Here is a 20284-nt window from a genome sequence, read left to right on the forward strand (position 1 = left end):
CGAAACATCGATTCTCCTGCTCCTCGGATGCTGCCTGACCTGCTGTACTTTTCCAGCACCAGACTCACAACTCTGATCTCCAGTCCTCACTTTCTATTTGCTCATTAAATGTGCCTACATTTCAAAAGAAGGTTGCGAATCCTTAGAGTTTTTTTCCTCCCACACAGGGCTATTGAGGCTGGTTCATTAACTCTACTGAAGGCGGAGATAGATTTTTAAATAGGTTAATGATAGGGTTTTAGATATGTTCCTGATGAAGGGCTTATGCCCAAAACATCGATTCTCCAGCTCCTCAGATGCTGCCTGATCTGCTGTGCTTTTCCAGCACCATACTCGCAACTCTGATCTCCAGCATTTGCAATCCTCACTTTTGCCTAGAGTTTTTAAATCAGTCAGGGAATCGGGGTTATGGAAAAAGCCAGGAAAGTGGAGTTGAGGATTATCAGATCAGATATGATCTTATTGAAAGGCAGAACAGACTCGATGGGCCAAATGGTCTACGTCTGCTATTATAAAAAGTACTGTTTTGGCTGTAAAACAATTCAGAGTATCCTGAGGTCATGAAGTGACAAAAATACAAGTCTTTATTTTCTCAGGTTGACAAATGCAGTGATGGTCCAGAGGGAATACTGTTGGTGAATAAAGATTTGTTTCCAGTTTGAGATCAGGCACATAGGAAAGGAATGAAAGTCCTAATGATTTGACAAATAAGAAATAGAAAAAAAAAGTAGACACTACTTAAATTGTCTCTTTATTGAACAAGTCAAAGGTTCATTACAGCACTAAACCACCAATCAGTGGCAGAAAGTCTTGATTGTCACCAGTGTGAAGTCCCATTAGTGCTCCCGTCCAGTCAGTTTATGCTGGAATCAGAGTCTCACCTAAGATGCCAGCTGGATCTCTCAATAAACCATTACACTTTGAGAAAAAACACCATTCTAATACACAATACAAGAACAGCACATCTCACATAGTGATTGAGAAACTGTGCTCCAGTGCATGAAAACAAGTAACATAAAACACTCACGTTAGACCATCTATTTTTACCGAGCAACTTCTTGGAAAACCTTTACCAAGAATAAAATAAAGATCACCAAAAACAAAAAGGTCAGAACCAGAATTGGTAACAGTGAAGGAAGCAAAAAATATCCACAAGATTTTGCTTGAAAACTCAAACTCTTGGAATGGGGTAAGTGTTGTAGAAGGGAAATGGATTAAGCTGACTAAACAGGATCAATATCTCACACCAGGGAGATAATTCTAGTTGCCTGTTCTGCTCATGTCTATGGGAAATTTGGGATCATGTAAATTATGGTTTCCTGTCCCTTCAAGAACTACGCTTGGTTGCGGTTCTTACCCATCAGCCACTTACACTGTAAATAATTACGTGTGATCTAATGGAGGTGTTTAAGATGATCAAATAAAATTGACAAGATGGAAAGAAAGAAATAATTTCTTCTGTTGGGCAAATCCAGAACAAGTGGGGGGTGTAACTCTATTAGAGCCATGGAGAAATGCACTTCTTCATTCAAACATTGGAGGAAATCAAGAACTTTCTTCCTCGATCAATCAAAAATAAATAGGAGGCTGAGTGTTCAGATAAAGGGTCACTGGAGACAAAAAGTTAACTCTGGCTTTCACTCCACAGATGCTGCCAGACCTGTTGAGTTTCTTCAGCATTTTCTGTTTCTGTCCACGGTACAACTGTCTGAGCCAAATAGCTTCCTTCTGCACTGTAACAATTTTGTGATTCTATGATAATTCTAAACCCAATAACACGAGATGTTTATCTTGCAAGCATAGATAGAGATATAGATGGAGGTGGATAGATGGAGTTAAGACATAGATCCACTATGATATAATGGGAAGAACAGACAAGACGGGTTGAATAGCCTCAAACTTCCATTCTCATTGATTTCACAGATGGAGGAATACAATGCCAAAAGACAGAAATGTTGTTTTCTCATTGGCATATTTTCTCCAAGACTTCTATTTGGAGGTCACCAACTCTCAAACCCTTTGTAGTTTATTGACTATGCATTAAATCTATTGGCAGATGATTTGCTTCAACACATGGTCAAGATCTGACGGGCTTTTCTCAACCTTTTCAAGCGACTGTTCAGAAACCTGCGCTTCTCAAAGATGTCTTCCTCTTCCCTCAGCAGCTCCTCCATCCGCTCCTGACCCTGCAGCAACTGCAGTAAGTTACGCTGCAGCTTGTTTGCATACTCCTGCAGGAGGTAGTACCGAATGACCATGGGGACCAGGTCCGCCAGTCGGTTTGAAGCAATCTGAAACACAGAAGTAGATTCACCATCAACACTTTTCTCCTCGGAGCCCTGTTGGCCTTGTTCTGTAAGTTCACACTGGATTATGTAGCACAGAGAAAAGGGCAATTTGACCCAGTCTGTGCTAGTGTTTATTCTCCACTTGGCTCTCCTCCCATCCTTTCTAATATAAATATACCATTGTAACACTCTATTCCCTTCTTCCCAATATACCTGTTAAACTTTCCCTTCAATATAGCTGTACCACACACTTCAATCACTCCCTGTGAGTACGAGTTCAATTTTCTCACCACTTTTGGTGCAAGTTCCACGTGAATTGCTTTTGAATCTCTTGCCGACTGTCTTGTAATAATGACCTCAAGTTATGCTTTTCCCCATGAGGATAAAACTGTTATGAATTGCAGACTTTCTAAGTGACCCTTTTAATTTGAGGTAAATGAGGCTCTTCAGTGGTGCTGGTGCTGAACAGTGTGGAGGTATCAAGGGGAAATCAAATGGAAATCAATCCACCCAGTAACAGACACGTGGGTTCAGAGGCTTATGTTGAAACCAGTGTTAAAATTGGAAATAACTAAAGGGCAACTGGCCATTAGTTTTTGGATATCGACCCTCAGAATCAGACAAAAAGGCCTGAAGGGGAAGACTAAAAACAATGGCAGCTGGGTGAAGCAGTGGGAGAGACTGTTTGTTAATTGTCAGGTACAATGTTGATGGTAATGAATTTCCTGTTTGAAGAAATGGAACTCATTGAGGTCTAAAGACCAAGGAAATACACAAAGGTGTCTTGCTGCTGAAAGTCCATTAGACTGCATTCTGGAGTCGGAGTGAAGGGACATCCCAGGCAAATTGCCTCAGCGTATCACAAGAAGAAACAAGTTGGACAGTGGGAGAAATTTGGAATTTCAACTACAAGGCTTCATACGTATTCAAACTGTCCAAGAATATAATCTGTAAATGTCTCTTGGGGTTTCACGATACTTTAAGGTTGGACACTATTAATTTTCCACTACGTAATGTTTTATCAATATTGAGATTATTTGTTACTGTAAACATTTTGAAACATAATATAATGGTGGCTGAGTAAATTATCAGTATTCTTTGAATGTGAAACATCCGGGATGGATAAAGGGGAGCAGGTAGATGGAGTGTAATTGGTTTTCCAAGAGGAATATGATGGGGTGCCACAATAACAGTGACGACATTAGTTAAGAGGATGCACAGAGAAATGGCTAACAGGAAATAAAGTGAGGATAAATGGACAATTTTTAAGTTGGCAACCTATAATAACTAGAGGGGTACTACAGGGATCTGTGTTGAGCTCTCAATAATTCATAATTTCATGGATGAAGGGACATTTCTGTTGGTCGAAACATGCTGTGAGGATTGAAAGAGAACATAAAAGATTTTTGATAAGTTTTTGCCCACTCACTCAAACTATCAGATGAAGCAAAATGTAGGAGAATCAGGTTGTCCACATTGGCAGGAAGAATAGAGAAGAGAATATTACTTCAATTGAAAAGAGACTGCAGGGTGCAGAAGAGCAGAGCAGTTTGGGTACCCTTCCACATGAATCACAACATTGGCATGTAGACACAGCAAGTAATGAGAACAGCAAATGGAGCAATGGCCTTTAGTGCAAATGGGTTGGTGTTTTAAAGTGGTCCATGCTACAAGCGCACAGGGCAATTGGTGAGAATGGCTTAGAGTCCTTGGATAGTTTTAATTTCTTAAAACAGGACCCACTTGCACTGGTTCAGAGAAGGCAGCTCACCAGGCTAATTCTTAGAGGATGGTTGTGCTGATAATCATTGGAGTTTCAAAGAAGGAGGAGAAGTGATCTTCTTGAAACACGCAACATTTTGCGAGGATCTGACATCCGGATGTTGAGAAGCCTTGTAGTTGTAATCGAGAACTATGATCCAGTTTAAAAATAAGGAGGCTCCTGCTAATGATGGGGATGAGGAATTATTTCTTTTAAAACTTCATGATAGGATGAAGAGAGCCTGCTATTAAAATTTACATGTGCTTTAGCCACCCAAGCTCTTTGACCAACAGACACGAATATTTCTTATTGAATTTGAGCTGCTCTCCCTCCCCAGTGCCATTATCCACCTCACCTTCCCCTCTGTACAGAGGTGACCTTTCATCTCTAACATACATTTAACTGCCTTTCACGTGAGCAACATGAAGTCAAAGCAACAATCAACCATGACATCAATTACAATGACTCTCTCACTTATCATTAAAGATAGAATTACATAGCTCACCAGGTAATAGGTTTCCAAATGAATGGACATTGCAGTGATGTCAGTGCTGATAGAAATTATCTGCTGGTTCTGCTCCTCTGGTACCTCATACTCGGTCTGGATTTGATTCAGCTTGTTGGAATAAATGATGTCCTGACTGTAGACCATTTTCTCCATCTGGAATAGAGTCTTCAGCATCTGCTCAGCTTCCTGTTCCTGGATCTCACGAATTTCATCAATCTTACTCTGCAGGGGAGATAAGCCAACATGTTGCTCAGTATGGAACTGGTCGGATGGTGTGCAATGGTCTTTTCCTTTCCTGGACACTGCTATCTATCCATCTTTTTAAATGCAATATTTGACTCCATTTGGAGACAGCCTAACCCACCAAAAAGCCAGTTGTTGCACAGATACGGGGGGATGGAAATGTGGAGCCTTTTCTTGGCAGCATCCGAGGAACAGGAGAATCGACGTTTCATGCATAAGCCCTTCACCAGGAATGCCTGAAATGTCGATTCTCCTGCTCCTCGGAGGCTGCCTGACCAACTGTGCTTTTCCAGCATCACACTCTTTGACTCTGATCTCCAGCATCTGCAGTCCTCACTTTCTCCTCATTGGTTAGAGCCTTTTCTTGGGTTTCAAATAGGTCCTACGGAGCCCAGTTTTGTACTACCCTGTCCCAATAAGCAGGAGCCCACCTGATTGGTTTGAGAGCCCATTAACCATCCCTAATGGTCACCTAAAACAAATGCATCATTAAAATATGTTAAAAAGAACCTTGTATTTACATCAGGACCCTCATGATGGGCAGGAGAGCAAACTCATTTGTACAGTCATTCTAGAACTTCATGATGGAAACCACCATCCCTAGTGCCATTTAAAAGAGACTGACACCTTTATTAAAGCAAGTCTGTAGTTAACAGTGTCACTTTTAGGTTAGGTATTTTCGACTTTTCCAATAAGTAACTGATGGGAAATAATCATTATCACTGTGCCAGGACAGATAACATTGGGAAATATTCAAACTAAAGTCAAAGCAGTTACAGAATCTTACAGACCATTTGGCTCATTGTGCCTGTGGCAGTAACTCAGAGAGAACTAGCCTATTTAATCCCACACCCCAGCCAGAACTTAACACTACATTGGATCTGCCCGACCTAATGGGAATCACGCTCACTGGGTGAGTGCCCAATGTTAGTTTTTATGATAGACTTTCAACATGAAAGTCTTCAAGGACTTAACTGGTTAGCATCAAAGATCACAATGGATCAAATCCCCGAGAGCTGCCAGCCAATCAGAGGTTGCAGATCTCTATTATTGAACCTGGAATCAGTGGATTCTCCAGTAATGCTCTGAATCCAAGCTGAACTAGTGTCATCAGATCCATCTACTACACGTCAGTCAGAGAAACATATCACCACACACCCGCTCCCCCCTTCCTTCCCCCATCCTTTGAACAGAAACCAAGAAATTAGTCGTCTACATACCTTGATTCTTCTCATTAGGTTTGGCAACCCTACAAAATGCTGCACAGCCAAATTGTTAAATACTGACTGGACCTGATCTGGAAGGAAAAACAAAAAAAAAAGAGGCCAATTAGAGAAGGAAGACAATTCTTTGGTTGTGTTTTGAACAGCCTTCATTTATAAAAGTTCTGCTGTGATGCAATCCTAACAAGAAATGATTTATAAAAGACATGGGGGCAATTTTTAAAAATATATACAAAGAAAGTTCATGTGTGTAATCAACTTCTAGTGGTGAATGTGGGTATAGTTGCAATGTTTAAAAGACATTTAGATCGGTACATGAATAAGAAATGTTTGGAAGAAAATGGGCCAAGTGCAGACAAGTGGGACTAGTTTAGCTTGGGATTATGGTCAGTCTGGACTGGTTGGACCAAAAGGTCTGTTCCATGCCGTATGACTATGACTCTACAAGTGATGAAGGGGGAAAGGTAGCTGTGAGAAAACATCAACAAGTCCAAAATCAGATAGTACTGCTTGACTATGATTCAACTGATTGGGAGAGCATGTTCAATGGGCTGAATAGCCTATTCCTGTAATGTACCAAGGGATGAGTCTGCAATCTTGCTTTTTCCCCAAAATCCAATCAAGTAAGATTCTAGAGGATTTGTCCAAACTAACAGTGCAATAAAGCTTTAGAATAAATACGCAGGTAGATAACCCTTTATCCGAAAACCCGAAGTCTGAAAAGCTCCAAAATCCAAAGGTTTTTTTGTGAATTTTATTTCTCAGTCATGAGGTTGCTTAGCATGCAAACAGTTAAGACTAGAGTGGTTCTGGAAAAGTACAGCAGGTCATGCAGCACCCGAGGAGCAGGAAAATCAACGTCTCAGGCAAAGGCCCTTCCTGATAAAAGGCTTTCGCCCGAAACGTTGATTTTCCTGCTCCTCAGATGCTGCTTGGCCTGCCGCACTTTTCCAGCACCACTCTAATCTTGACTCTAATCTCCAGTGTCTGCAATACCCACTTCTGCCCTGTGCAAACAGTTAACCCAAGTCGACACCCACTCGATGTTTGTCACTCAGATGTGACATGTGGGGAGCGTGGCCCAGCACTGACAGCCCTCAATTCCGTCTCAAGGCCCATTTTACTTAGTGAATCTGCTCCTCCGGTAAGATTTTTAACAAAATTCCCCATCAAACTGTCACTTATTCTGAAATTTGAAAAATTCTGAATTCCGTAAACCAGCTGGTCCCAAGCATTTCGGATAAAGAATTGTGCACCTGTACAGTAATAATTTGGGCATTCATATTTTTGGATTTAACTGCAATGATGAGTAATTGTTCTCAGAAGGTCAGAAAGTCAGTTCTGCATGTAGAGTTTGAACATAATTTCTAAGAAAGCATATGAGTTCAGATTACATTAACTTACCTGGGGGAGTTACCTGATGAAATGTTTGCAATGTTAAATGTTTTTGACATACAAAAGCCATCAGGATGGGGACCAAAATCAGGTTTTAGTTGAGAGAAATAGTTTCATACTAGCAGTAGGGCAGTTTTCAGCATGTGCAAGTCCAGGTTTTCAGAGTTGGAAATAAATCTGACAACTGTTTTCGCAGTTTAAGTAGATAGTGCTCAGTGAGGAAAGCCAATGAAACAGCCAGTGTCTGTACATCTCAGGGACAGAGACGCAAGAGAGAATCACACCTGATGAATGCATAGGGATTCACTGAAAGGAAATGCTTGCAATCTGATCAGTTATGTTTGAAATTGAAGAGTTAATGTAGAAGAGATACTTCACTGGGATGGAGTGTCTGTAAAGTATATTACTGAGAAAAGGGTTGAATGCTCTCTTTGCTGTCCACGTTCTGATCTTTTATGAATGACCTTCTATTTATGCAGATTTTTAAAAAATTCAACAAGCTTGTGTATGTGTTTTTGAAAAGAACGTTGGAAGTCTTGTCTGAATATCTTCAGGGACTGACCACAACAGTACAAAAATAATACTCCTGATCAACTAACCCAGACTTCACAGCGGATCTGATCTATATTAGCTTCAGCCAAAATCAGAACTTCCAAATCCCAAGTGCGTGAATAGTGTGGCAAATGTATCACAGCTTGGGGCATCAATGAACCCAAACCATTGACTCGTTTTTCTCTCTGCTGCCAGACCTACTGACTTTCTCCAGAAACTTCCATTTTAGTATCAGATTTCCAGCATCCATAGTTCTTTATTTTATAAAATTGCTATAGAATTCTTTAAGGAGGAATCAAGGAGTTATTCCTGATGCCTTAGTCAAAATTCATCTCTTAACATTGTAACAATATATGTGGCCACAATATTATTACTATTTGTGGGATCTTGCTGTTGAATGCCCTGTGTCCTACATTATATCAATTACTACACTTCAACAAGGTACATCTGATTGTGAAATGCTTTGGGGGACCCAGAGTTGCACAATACCAATGCAAAATCCTTCTCTATAACCCGCAGAATCTTTCTTGCTGAGTGCCATACGGACTCTACATTACCTGCGATCACCTTCAGCATGGTGAGAGAAGGAGGCTCCAACTTCATGATCTGATTCTTGGCTAGCGACTCAAAGATTCTGTAATTGGTAAATCCGGGCAATTCTCTCCCACGCGACCTCTCAGTGTACTCTGACACTTGGTCACTCATTATTTCTTTGACTGCAAACAAAAATAAAACAATGTTATCGTTGGACCTGTTTGTTAAATCCTGTGAAACTTTTGTGTTTCATGGACTATTACTCTCCAGTGCAACTGAACATTTTTCTTTTATTTAACAGGGACATTGACTCATTCTTTAAAAACCGCAATTTCCCCTCCCATGTGGTTGATGATGCCCTCCAACGCATTTCATCCACATTCTGCACCTTCGCCACAAACCCTACCCCTCCTAACGCAAGAACAGAATCTCCCTGTCTTCACCTTCCACCCTACCAACCTCTGTATATATCACATCATCCTCTGCCATTTCCACCACCTACAAATGGACCCCGCCCTCAGAGATATATTTACCTCTCCGCCACACCCACTTTCCGTAAAGACCATTCCCTTCTCGACTCCCTCATCAGATCCACGCCCCACCCACCAACCCACCCTCCCCTCCCTGCACCTTCCACTGCCACTGCAGGAATTGCAAAATCAACACCCACAACTCCCCCGCACCTCTGCCAAGGCTCCAAAGAAGCCTTCCACATCCATCAAATTTTCACCTGCACTTCCACAAGTGTAATTTACTGTATCTGTTGCTCCAGATGCGATCTCCTCTACGCTGAGGAGACTGGATGCCTATTCACTCAGCGCTTCAGAGAACATCTCAGAGAACCTCGCATCAACCAACCCCACTGCCCTGTGGCTGAACACTTCAACTCCCCTTCTCACTTCGCCAAGCACATACAGGTCCTGTGCCTCCTCCATCGCCACTCCCTAACCACCCGACGCCTGGAGGAAAAACGCCTCATGGCATCAATGTGGCTTTCACCAGTTTCCTCATTTCCCCTTCCCCCACCTTATCCCAGATCCAAACTTCCAACTCGGCACCGCCCTCATAACCTGCCCAACCTGTTCATCTTCCTTCTCACCAATCCGCTCCACCCTCCCTCTGACCTATCACCATTGCCTCTACTTCCATCTGCCTATCCCAGCTACATTCCCCCCAGCCCCACCCCCCTCCCATTATCTCACCTCCCCCTTAACCCACAAGCCTCATTCCTGGAGGAGTATTTTGCCCAAAACATGGACTCTTCTGCTCTTTGGATACTGCCTGACCTGCTGTGCTTTTCCAGCACCACACTCTTGATTCCAGTCTCCAGCATCTGCAGTCCTCACTTTCGCCTTGGGACATTCATCCATTTCATCCAACCTTACCTTTGTTCCAAAGGTGGGAGGGGGGGAAAATTCAAAGAAATGTGGCCCTAATATTTCATTCATCAGTAGTCTAGTTGCTTCTACTCCCATAAGAACATATATATAATCCTTTAAGAGAAAACCAAAATGCCAAAGTATCTCAGATTCAGGAAGATTTTAAGATGTAGAGAAAAATGATGATTTAGGGAGCTCCAGAGGCCATGATTAAGATGTCTGAATACCATTCATGACAGATGAGATGGGGCAGGACAATGCATAAAATACCACAGTAACAACTTGGCTTAATGATCATACACTGATTCAGAAGTTCATAGAATCAAACTGAACTCCTGGGAATTGGGAACAAAATCTAGACTTACTCTTCAGTGCACTGCTAAGGGAGTGCTGCACTGTCAGATGCAACTCTTAGCAGAGGAACTGTGAGCTGACTCAGCCAGCCATGAAAGTGTCCCATGGCACCATCAGAGGAACAGCAAGGATTCTTCCAATGTCTTGATCATTTATGATCCATTACCAACGGGTCACCTGGTGCTTCATGTCTTTATGAGAACTCACAGAATACAAACTGACTGGTGTTTTCTCACAATATAACATTGGCTGTGAACATTTTAGTAACTCCTGAATCACATTCTTTCAAGAAAGGCTTTTATAGACTTGATCAAATTTATTGGACAATCACAATGTTAATGGAAGTTAATTGATCACTTACACTCTGTCTGATCATCATCGAGGAGATCATGCCATTTCCCAAAACTCTTTCGGACCACGGTGTATATTTTCAGGCTATCCTCATATTCCCTTGAATATTCTCCAATTGTTAAGTTGGAAAGGTCTTCACCATAAGCTCTAATTTTCTGCAGTGCATTGAAACATTAGTGTTTATGATCATCTTTAACTGTAACCTGAGCATCAAACCTATAAAAACATTTTTCACTTTCGCTTCAGCATCTTCACAATTAATTAGGAAGAAAAATGTGCTATCTCTTTAGAGTAATGCAGCATAGAAACAAGCCCTTTGGCCCACCATGTCTATGCCGACCAAAAACACTAAATTACACCAACTCCATTTACTTGCATTTGATCCATAGCCTCCTAAACCACTTACTGCTCAGGCATTTTAATTACTTATCCAGATGCTTCTTAAATATTGCAAATGTACCAGCCTCCACCACCCTCTCAGGCAGCATGTTCCATATTTCTACCGTCCTCGTTCTCTGGGTGAAAGGAAACCTTTTCCTCTGATCCCCTCTAAACCACTTACTGCTCATCTTAAACTTGTGCACTCCGGTCTTGGACATGTTTACCATGAGGAAGAGATTCTCACGATCTACTCTATCAATGCTTCTCATTTATTGAGATATACAAAATTACCAGATTCCCCCATCAGCCTCCTCCACTCCCAGGAAAGCAAAGCCAGCCTCTCCGGTCTCTCCTCATAACTGAGACGTTTCATCCTGGACAACATCCCCTGAACCCTTTTTAGTGCTATCACATCCTTCTCCTTCGTGTAGCAACACAAAATTCCATCAATAGCCTAAGCTGCAATAGGATATCCCCTATATTCGATCCCCTGGCTAACGAAGACAAGTATCCTGCATGTAACCTTCACCCTGTCTGCCTATGCTGACACCTTCAGGGATCTATGGACTTGTACACCAAGGTCCCTTTGTTCCTCAGTACTCCCTGCAGACCCACCATTCATTGTGTAAATCCTCCCTCTATTCGAACTCCAAAAATACACCACTTCATATTTATCAGGATTAAACTCCTGCCCAACTCGCCAGCTGATCAATATCAGACAGTAGGCTGAGATCATCCTCCTCACTGTCAACAATACCACCAATTTTCATATCATTTACAAACATACGAATTTACATTCAAGTCATTAATGAAAATAAGAAACAGCAAGATGCACAGCACTGATTATTGTGGTACAGACAGTAACAGGTTTCCAATTACAAAAACAACCCTCCACCATTACTCTTAACTTTCTGTTTGCAAGGAAATTTTGAATCCAGTTTGCCGATTTGCCTTGGATCCCATGGGCTCTTAGCTTTTGGACCAGCCTTCCATGTGGCAGCTTGTCAAAGACTTACTGATGTCTATGTAAACCACATATATTGCATGACCATAATATATTTATATTTCCAAAAATATCAAGTAAATTAGTCAAGACACAATCTCCCTCTAAATAAATCTGTGCTGACTATCCCTGCCTTGTGACATTTTGATCCTGTCCCTCAGAAATCTTCCCAACAATTTCCCTGTCACTGACATCAGGCTAACTGGTCTAACTACCTGGCCTATCCCTGCTGCTACTTTTCAATAAAGGAACCACATTGGCTATCTTCCTGTCATCTGGTACTGCCCCTGGGGTCAGTAAAGTATTAAATATTTCCATCAGGTCTCCAGCAATCTCTTCCCATAGCAGCCTGGGATACAAATCATCAGGCCCCAGGGATTTATGCACCTTTATGCCCAAATCTACTATCTCCTCCTTTGTAAATTTTAATATGCTCTAGAACCTCACCATTGCAAATGGAATCCCTCCCTACATTATATTCATAAAGGAAAGGACAGATGCAAAGTACTTTTTAAGACCTCTGCACATCCATTGGCACCACACCTAGTTGCCCTTTTGGTGTCTAGTAGTCCCCATCTTTCTCCCTGGTAATCCTCTTGTCCTTAACTTACTCATAAAATGCCTTGTGGTTTTCTGTAATCCCTTCTGCCAAAAATATTTCGCAGCCTCTCTTAGAAAGGCAGCCTTGCCCTTCTAATTTCATTTTTAAAGCACCCCCCCCCCACCCCCCTGTGGGTTTCCTCTGGGTGCTCCGGTTTCCTCCCACAGTCCAAAGATGTGCAGGTCAGGTGAACTGGCCATGCTAAATTGCCCGTAGTGTTATGTAAGGGGTAAATGTAGGGGTATGGGTGGGTTGTGCTTCGGCGGGTCGGTGTGGACTTGTTGGGCCGAAGGGCCAGTTTCCACACTGTAATGTAATCTAATCTGTAATGTAATTTAATCTCTAGTAAGACTGTTTAAGTACTGGCACAGAATGGTTTCTTGAATGAGCTTTAAAACTTCCATCCTGTCTAATCCTTTAGCACTAAGGTGATCCCAGTTAATGTTAGTACAGTTGAAATTTGCTGTTAATCTGACTTTATTCCTCTCACACCTTTCTATGATTTGTTTGCATATCTGTTCCTCCATCTCCCCCTAACAATTGGGAGGCATGTAGTATAATCCCAGCAAAGACATTTCATAAGTATATTAAGAACAAGAGGATTGCCAGGGAGGAAGATGGGGCCCATTAGAGACCAAAGGGGCAACGTGTGTGGAGCTAGTGGAGTTGAAGTGATCTTGAATACATACTTTGCATCTGTATTCATAAAAAAAGATTATATAGCTGGAGATTTCAATTGAGATAGTGAGGTTCTAGAGCATATTTCTTATTTCTTCCCAGATGGCCTCTTTTGAAGAGGCTAAGATATCCTCCCTCAATACTGCAGTGATGGTCTCCTTCATCAATAATGTAATGCCCCAAATCTCTTACATCCCTACCCTCACATCATTCTTGAAACTTCTATACCCTGGAATGTTGAGGTACTGGTCCTGTATTTCCTATAAGCATGTCTCAGTGATTGCAACAACATCATATTCCCATGTGCCGATCAATGCTTTAAATTCATCAGCCTTACCATCAAGCTCCTTGCATTAAATTTGCTACAATTTAGTTTCCCGTTCTCCCATGTGCCTTAACGCACCCATGAATTCTCCGCCGATCCTAGTATTTTATCTTCTATATCGGATTGGATCTTGCTGCCAACTTTACATTGACGTTCTGCCCCATCCCCCTGCCGGACCTCCCTAACAACATGACCAAGCCTTCCGGCAAGGAATTAGGACTCATTCCTGTTCAGGGGCAACACATCCAGCCTGTACAGATCCCACCTACCCCAGGAACTGTCTCAATGATCTAAAAATCTGAAGTCATCTTTCCTATACCATCCCTTTAGCCACGCGGTCATCTTCCTATTCTAACACTTCAATAGCTCAATGCACTGGAGTAATCTGGAGATTATAACCTCCTGATGAAGGACTTTTGTCCGAAACGTCGATTTTACTGCTCCTCGGATGCTGCCTGAACTGCTGTGATCTTCCAGCACCACTAATCCAGAATCTGGCTTCCAGCATCTGCAGTCATTGTTTTTACCTGGAGATTATAACCGTAGTAGTACTTGGTAAAACGAAGATTTCTGGTTCAAGGAAAAATAACACTTTCTCAATGTATGCAGGGGTAATTATAAGGACAGAGAGCAAGTGAAGACTGCAGATACTGGAAATCAGAGTCAAGAGTGCTGGAAAAGCACAGCAGGTCGGGAGAGGTGGCATTTTGGGCATAAGCCCTTCATCAGGAATTAGGCTTGTGGGCTGGGGGGGGGCGGGGGGGGGGGGAGGAGGAGCTGAGAGATAAATGGGAGGGGGGTGGGCTGGGGGAAGGCAGCTGTGAATGCGATAGGTAGATAAAGGTGGGGGAGAACATGATAGGTTGGAGAGGAGAGTGGAACGGATAGCTGGGAAAGGCAATGGACAGGTCAAGAGAGTGGTGCCAAATTGGAGCCTTGGGACTGGGATAATGTGAGGGGAGGGGAAATGAGGAAACTGCTGAAATTCACGTTGATCCTCGGTGGTTGTAGTCCCAAGGCGGAATATAAGATGTCCTTCCCTCCAGTGTTGGTGGTAAAGATTTGGCGATGGAGGTGGCCTAGAACCTGCATGTCTTTGGCAGAGTGGGAGGGGGAGTTTAAGTGTTCAGCCAAGGGGCGGTAGGGATGGTTGATGGATGTTCTCCGAAACAATCCACAAGTTGGCGTCCTGTCTCTCCAATGTAGAGGAGACTACATCGGGTGCACCAGATACAGTAGATGACATTGGTGGAGGTAAGGATACATTTCTGTTGGATGCGGAAGGATCCTTTGGGGCCTTGGACGGAGGGGAGGAGGGAGGTGTTGGCGCAGGTTTTGCACTTCCTGTGGTGGCAGGGGAAGGTGCTGGAAGTGGGATGTGGGCTGGGGGGTGGGGGGGTGGGTGCAGTGTGTGGATCTGACAAGGGAATTAAAGGACAATTGTAGTCTAGTGCTGTCATGCAATGTTACATTGCTCAGACATAACTGTTGCCCAGCAACAACAAGTTCAAAATTCCTGCATTTGAGAATTTAAGATGAGAATTCAATTGAGATCAGGAAATAATAAGCTAATGACAGGAAGTGCCATTATGCTGCTGTTAAGGCGGTTTTGAATACCCAACAGAATACTGCCATTCTATCAAATTAAATTCTGAAAACCAGACTCAAAACAAGAACTACGGTTTTCTCTCTCCTGGACCTGCCGAGGCTCTCCAGCATTCTATGTGTTTCTATCACATTGAGCATTATCCTGCTATAGCTTATCAACTTTGGCCAAACCTCATGCCAGAGTAGGGAAAATTCCAACAGACTTACAGACATCTCCTTCCTAATGCTAAACAGTGTCAGCTATAGTTCTCAATAATCCAGAATCAATTTTGAAAATTCAATGCAGAAATGCTCACCATCAAACTCTATCTTACCATCAGTTATTAATATTTGCTCACTCGTCAAACTGATGTATGTCAATCCAAGATGTCACTCTTGTGGAAAAGCCTAAGCTCTTCTTTGATTAAGGTCTCAATAAAAAAAAGCTCTTGTGTACTTACATCAATGAGGAAAGGGACTCTCTCTTCATCCTCCTCTGGTACACCGGATCCTATCAACTCCAGTTCCCTACTCGTTTCAGCAATTTTGCTTCGAACTTCTTTCTCGATGGTTGGCAGGGTTTTCTTAATGAGAAAAGTATTCAAAACCACGTTACCTTAGATAGACAAAGCTATATTTACCACCATCCTAAACCCCACCCCTTCCACGTTGACAATTGCTTCTTACTTCACATCTTTTTACGATATTGAACCTCCAGCAATTGCAAAAAAATGACAGAACTGCAGATGCTAGAAATCAGAAACAGAAACAGAAGATACTGGAAAAGTTTAACCGGTCTGGCAGCGACTGTGAAGAGAAATCAGAATTAACGTTTCGGGTCCAGTCTCAGAACTGAGAAAGGGTCACTGGACCCAAAACATTAACACTGATTTCTCTCTACAGATGCTGCCAGGCCTACTGAGCTTTTCCAGCAACTTTGATTTTTGTACCAGCAATTGTATTTCTCTTCCTTCTAGGAAAGAAATGTTGCCAAATTCCCAAACCTCATTGTTCGTTAGTATCTCGGATGCAGGAGTAGGCAATTAGTTTGAGCTAACTGTAAAAACTATTGTGATTTTCCCTCACCATATTTTTATGTACAACTACTGCTTAAAACACAGATTGCTTTATGATACTTGGCGCCTATGGTGTCATTAATAAAAATAGGCATTACTAACCCGGATCTGATTGACAAGTTCTGTGGTCAGTCTGGCAGCCACACACTGAATCGTTGCCACCTTTTCTTCCAAAAGGGTTCTTCATGACAAGAAAGGAAAACAACAATAAACAAATATATCACCATTTGTTTTAGGGAGGAAGGTAACTGGAGTTCAATGAGTTTCAGAATAAATTAGACCACTAGGAATCCAAACCTGCTAATTCAAACAAAATGAAAATTCAGTGTTATGAGGACTGGGACTTAAAATGGACCATGTCATAAGTCAGTTTGGCACTACAGCATCTCACCTCCACATTCATCGCAGAGTTAAAATCATGGCTAAAAATATAGACCCTGAAATTCCTTAAGTATGTAAAGGTTAAAATTTTCATCTTTACATTGTTGAGGAATTTCTGACCTCTGGTTGCCCAGCGAAATATCCATAGAATGTTTGATTGGCTACTAGGCAGGCTCTTGCACTGGGAGCTCGGTGCAAATTTTGGGAGTTAGGCCACACCGGCCTCATCCCAATGGTACTTCAGCTGCTGAACTACTCCCAGAAGGACCACCTCTGTTTTTAATGAGCATTCCACCAGGACCATTCACAGGGATCAGTTGCAGAGGTTTTTTGTCCAGAGTCACTGTAAATATGACTCGTTGGAAATCACAAAGAGGCAGAAGTCACATTTAATATGACAACACCAGAGGAGAGCTAGACCATTACTGATGCATTGATGCCTGCCCAATAATGCATTGCAAAGTTGCAAATGTAACCTAACTGTTTAAAAAAGGGGGGAGTAAATAGGGAACTCTAGACCTGTTACTCTGAAATGAATAATAGGGAAAATACTAGAACCTATTATAAAGGATGCGATTGATGGAAATTTAAAAAGAAACTGTCTGATTGCACATCGCCAACATGGGTGTTTGGAAGAGAAATCATGTTTGATAAAACCGCTAAGAGTTTTTTGGAGGCTGTAACTAGCATAGTCTATAATGGGGGAACCAACGTATGTGGTGTATTTGAATTTTCAGCAGAAGTTTGCTTAAGTTATACACAGGAGGTAACCAAAAAAAGGTAAAGTTTTTTAGATTGGGTTAAAATACTGGCATAGGTTGAAGGGTGGTTAACAGGCAGAAAGCAGGAAATAAGAATGAGAGGGTTGCTTTTTACAGGTTAGCAGGGTCTAATCAGTGGACTACCACAAGGATCAATGCTTAGACCCCAGCTGTTCAGAATCTATATCACTTATTTGGATGTGGGGACCAATTGTAAAACTTCAAAGCTTGCCAATGACACAAAAATTGGTGGGCATGCAACTTGTGAGAAGGATGCAAAGCGGACTTCAAGGTGATTCAGATAAAGCTAGTGAGTGGGCAAGGTCATTGCATATGGAATGTAATATTAACATGTGCGAGGTTGTTCTCTTATTTGTGGAAAGAACAAAGGAGTAGAGCATTTCTTAAATGGTGAGAGATCAGAAAGTATTACAGCAAACTTGTCATTAACCAGCACCTATGGCATCAGTGGTCGATCAATATTATGATTGATTATATAGGCCTCTTGACCAATGTAGAAACATACACTAAGTAGTAGAAACATAATGCAGGGGGTGTACTTATCATTGTTATACTTTATTTACCACATGAATCACCTAAATAATTATGCAATTTTGCCTCAAATACAACTTACTGGCAGAAAATCTTCTTGCTCGCACCCTCAGCTGACTACTCAACATCGCAGAGATTGTGATAATGCAAGACACCTCTGGTATTTGAGGGGTGTATCTTTTGCTGGTTTAATCAAGAGTGCTGGTTCACTAAGGTGCTGGTTAAAACAAAGCTTGCTGTATATCCAAAGGGGCCTAGGTATCCTTGACGCTCAAGTCACTGAAAACTGGCATACAATGCAGTCAGCAATTCAGAATGTTAACCTTTATTGCAAAAGGATTTAAGTACAGGAGCAAATAAGTCTTTCTTCAATTGTATAGTAAACTACTGATTAGACTGCACCTGGGGTTTTATGTGCAATTATAGTCCCCTTGCCAAAGGAAGGATATACCTGCAATTCAGAGAGTGCAATGTAGTTTCACCAAATTGATTCCAGGGTTGCTGAGACCATCCTATGAGGAAAGTTTGAGGATATTGTACCTGCACTCTCTGGGATTTTGAAGAATCTCAAAGAAACATATAGATTTCTTAAAGGGAGAGATATTGTAGAAGCAGAAAGAAGGTTTTGGATGTAGAATGTAGAATTGGGGACTGTAGTAGGGGAATGACGGGTCCTTTTAGGGTCAAGAAAACTAGGAAGAATATCAGGCTTATGAGATTTAACCAAATCAGAAATTATATATGCACTTAATAAAAGCAGAGAGGGTAGTAAACTGATTATTGCAACTGGGTCTTGAGATTTCACTCTCTATTCCCAGTTTGTTCATTCATTCAGTTTCACAGAAACATCATTTTGATAGTAACTTTCTTAAAGGGAACAGAGGCTCTACTCAATAATGTATCTAACACGCTGACAGAGAAAATCTGGTTTATGTCCTGCAAGCTATTCAAGTCCCAGTAGATGGTTCTGAAGGGGGATTAGTATTATAATTTTTTCATAGTTTCAGGTGACATAGTACACTGGGGAGTGGAGAGACCACAGTTTTCTGAATGAATGAGTGAAATGCAGGGTAGTAGTAAATATAGAGTGCTTGAGAGTGGATTGGTAAAAAAGGACCTTAGTACAAAAGTAAAGAAACTTATAATACAAAACCATAAAATAAGATGTTTTAAGGTGATTGACTCTCTGCATCATGAAAGACATGCCACCCAAACCACGGAGGCATTGTTAATTGCTAACCAATATGAGTAAATAGGGCAGAACCTTAGCAGAATTCAGTGAATTCAGGGGCAAGGTTACAAGATAAGCAAGTGACCACATAAGCAAACGAGCACAGTGTGTTTGAATCCAATATGTAATACACAATGATCCTGGATAATCCAAGATGGAGGACGGGAAAAATTTCTGGCTGTAACAGCTGCTCCTTGTTTGAGGCATTTTAGGTGCTGAAGGTGATTTCCTCAAATTCCAGGAGCAGCAATTACTGGTTTATATGCTGTTGCATTGTTTTGGAACTTTGGGGAAAAAAAAAGTCAAAACAACAGCAGTTTTAAAAGGGAGAAGAGCAGACAAAGGGAGCACATGTTGAGGTCAGTGCAGGAGAAAGAGAGAATAATAGAAAGAAACTGACACAGCAGTGTCCCTGCACAGTATTGCCGTTGCTGTTTAAATTCATGTATCGCTAGACATTGGAGTGCATCTGGGAAAATTAACAAACAGTGAAAATCACAACTGATCTTGGAGGAAATTTTGGGTGAAGTTCACAGCACAGAAGCAGATAAGTATATTGTTCGTTTAATGTGACCTACGGAAGGTCTGCAGTAGTGAGTAGAGTGGGTTCTTTCTTGATTATATGTTTTTGGAGATATGTGTCTTGATTAAACTTAAAATATAAGCCATAACTATTCATTTAACCTGGCGCAGTGTTTGTAGAGGAATAAGATGGTGTTATTTTCTGCATCTGTAGATTGTGAAGAAGCAAAAATGGCCTTTAGTAGAGTGATATGTGCTTCTTGTCAGATGTGGGAGTTTAAAGAGAGTTTAAGGGTTACAGTGGATTATATCTGCCGTAAATGCTGTTGGTTGCGAATCTTATCAGATCAAACGGATCGGTTGGAGAGACAGTTAGAAGCAATGAGGAATTTGCAACAGCAACAGTATGTGATAGATGGCAGTTATAGGAAGGGGGGAAAGTCTCTGATACAGTCACATAGATGGGTTAATTCCAGGAAAGGTAAGAGAGGTAGGCAGCTGGTGCAGGAGTCTTTTGTGGATATACCCATTTCAAACAAGTATGCTGTTTTGGAAAATGTAGGGGGGGGATGGATTCTCAGGGGAACATAGCATGAA

At 41.7% G+C, this 20284-nt stretch overlaps 1 protein-coding gene across 2 annotated transcripts in view; it reads right to left on the bottom strand.

The window, feature by feature from the left end:
• Positions 1 to 732: 732 nt before the first annotated feature.
• The window catches only part of LOC140486481 (interferon-induced GTP-binding protein Mx3-like), a 45595-nt gene continuing 26043 nt past the window's right edge, over positions 733 to 20284 (bottom strand). For both annotated transcript variants that reach the window (XM_072585702.1, XM_072585703.1), the window contains exons 8-14: positions 16343 to 16421; positions 15626 to 15748; positions 10600 to 10744; positions 8529 to 8687; positions 6022 to 6098; positions 4556 to 4780; positions 733 to 2291 (exon numbers count right to left, since the gene is read on the bottom strand). In XM_072585702.1, the coding sequence (XP_072441803.1) occupies positions 2067 to 2291; positions 4556 to 4780; positions 6022 to 6098; positions 8529 to 8687; positions 10600 to 10744; positions 15626 to 15748; positions 16343 to 16421 (1033 nt within the window). In that variant the 3' untranslated portion in view covers positions 733 to 2066. The remainder of the gene's footprint in view (positions 2292 to 4555; positions 4781 to 6021; positions 6099 to 8528; positions 8688 to 10599; positions 10745 to 15625; positions 15749 to 16342; positions 16422 to 20284) is intronic.

This window comes from Chiloscyllium punctatum, chromosome 15, assembly GCF_047496795.1.
Source record: "Chiloscyllium punctatum isolate Juve2018m chromosome 15, sChiPun1.3, whole genome shotgun sequence".
Taxonomy (NCBI): domain Eukaryota; kingdom Metazoa; phylum Chordata; class Chondrichthyes; order Orectolobiformes; family Hemiscylliidae; genus Chiloscyllium; species Chiloscyllium punctatum.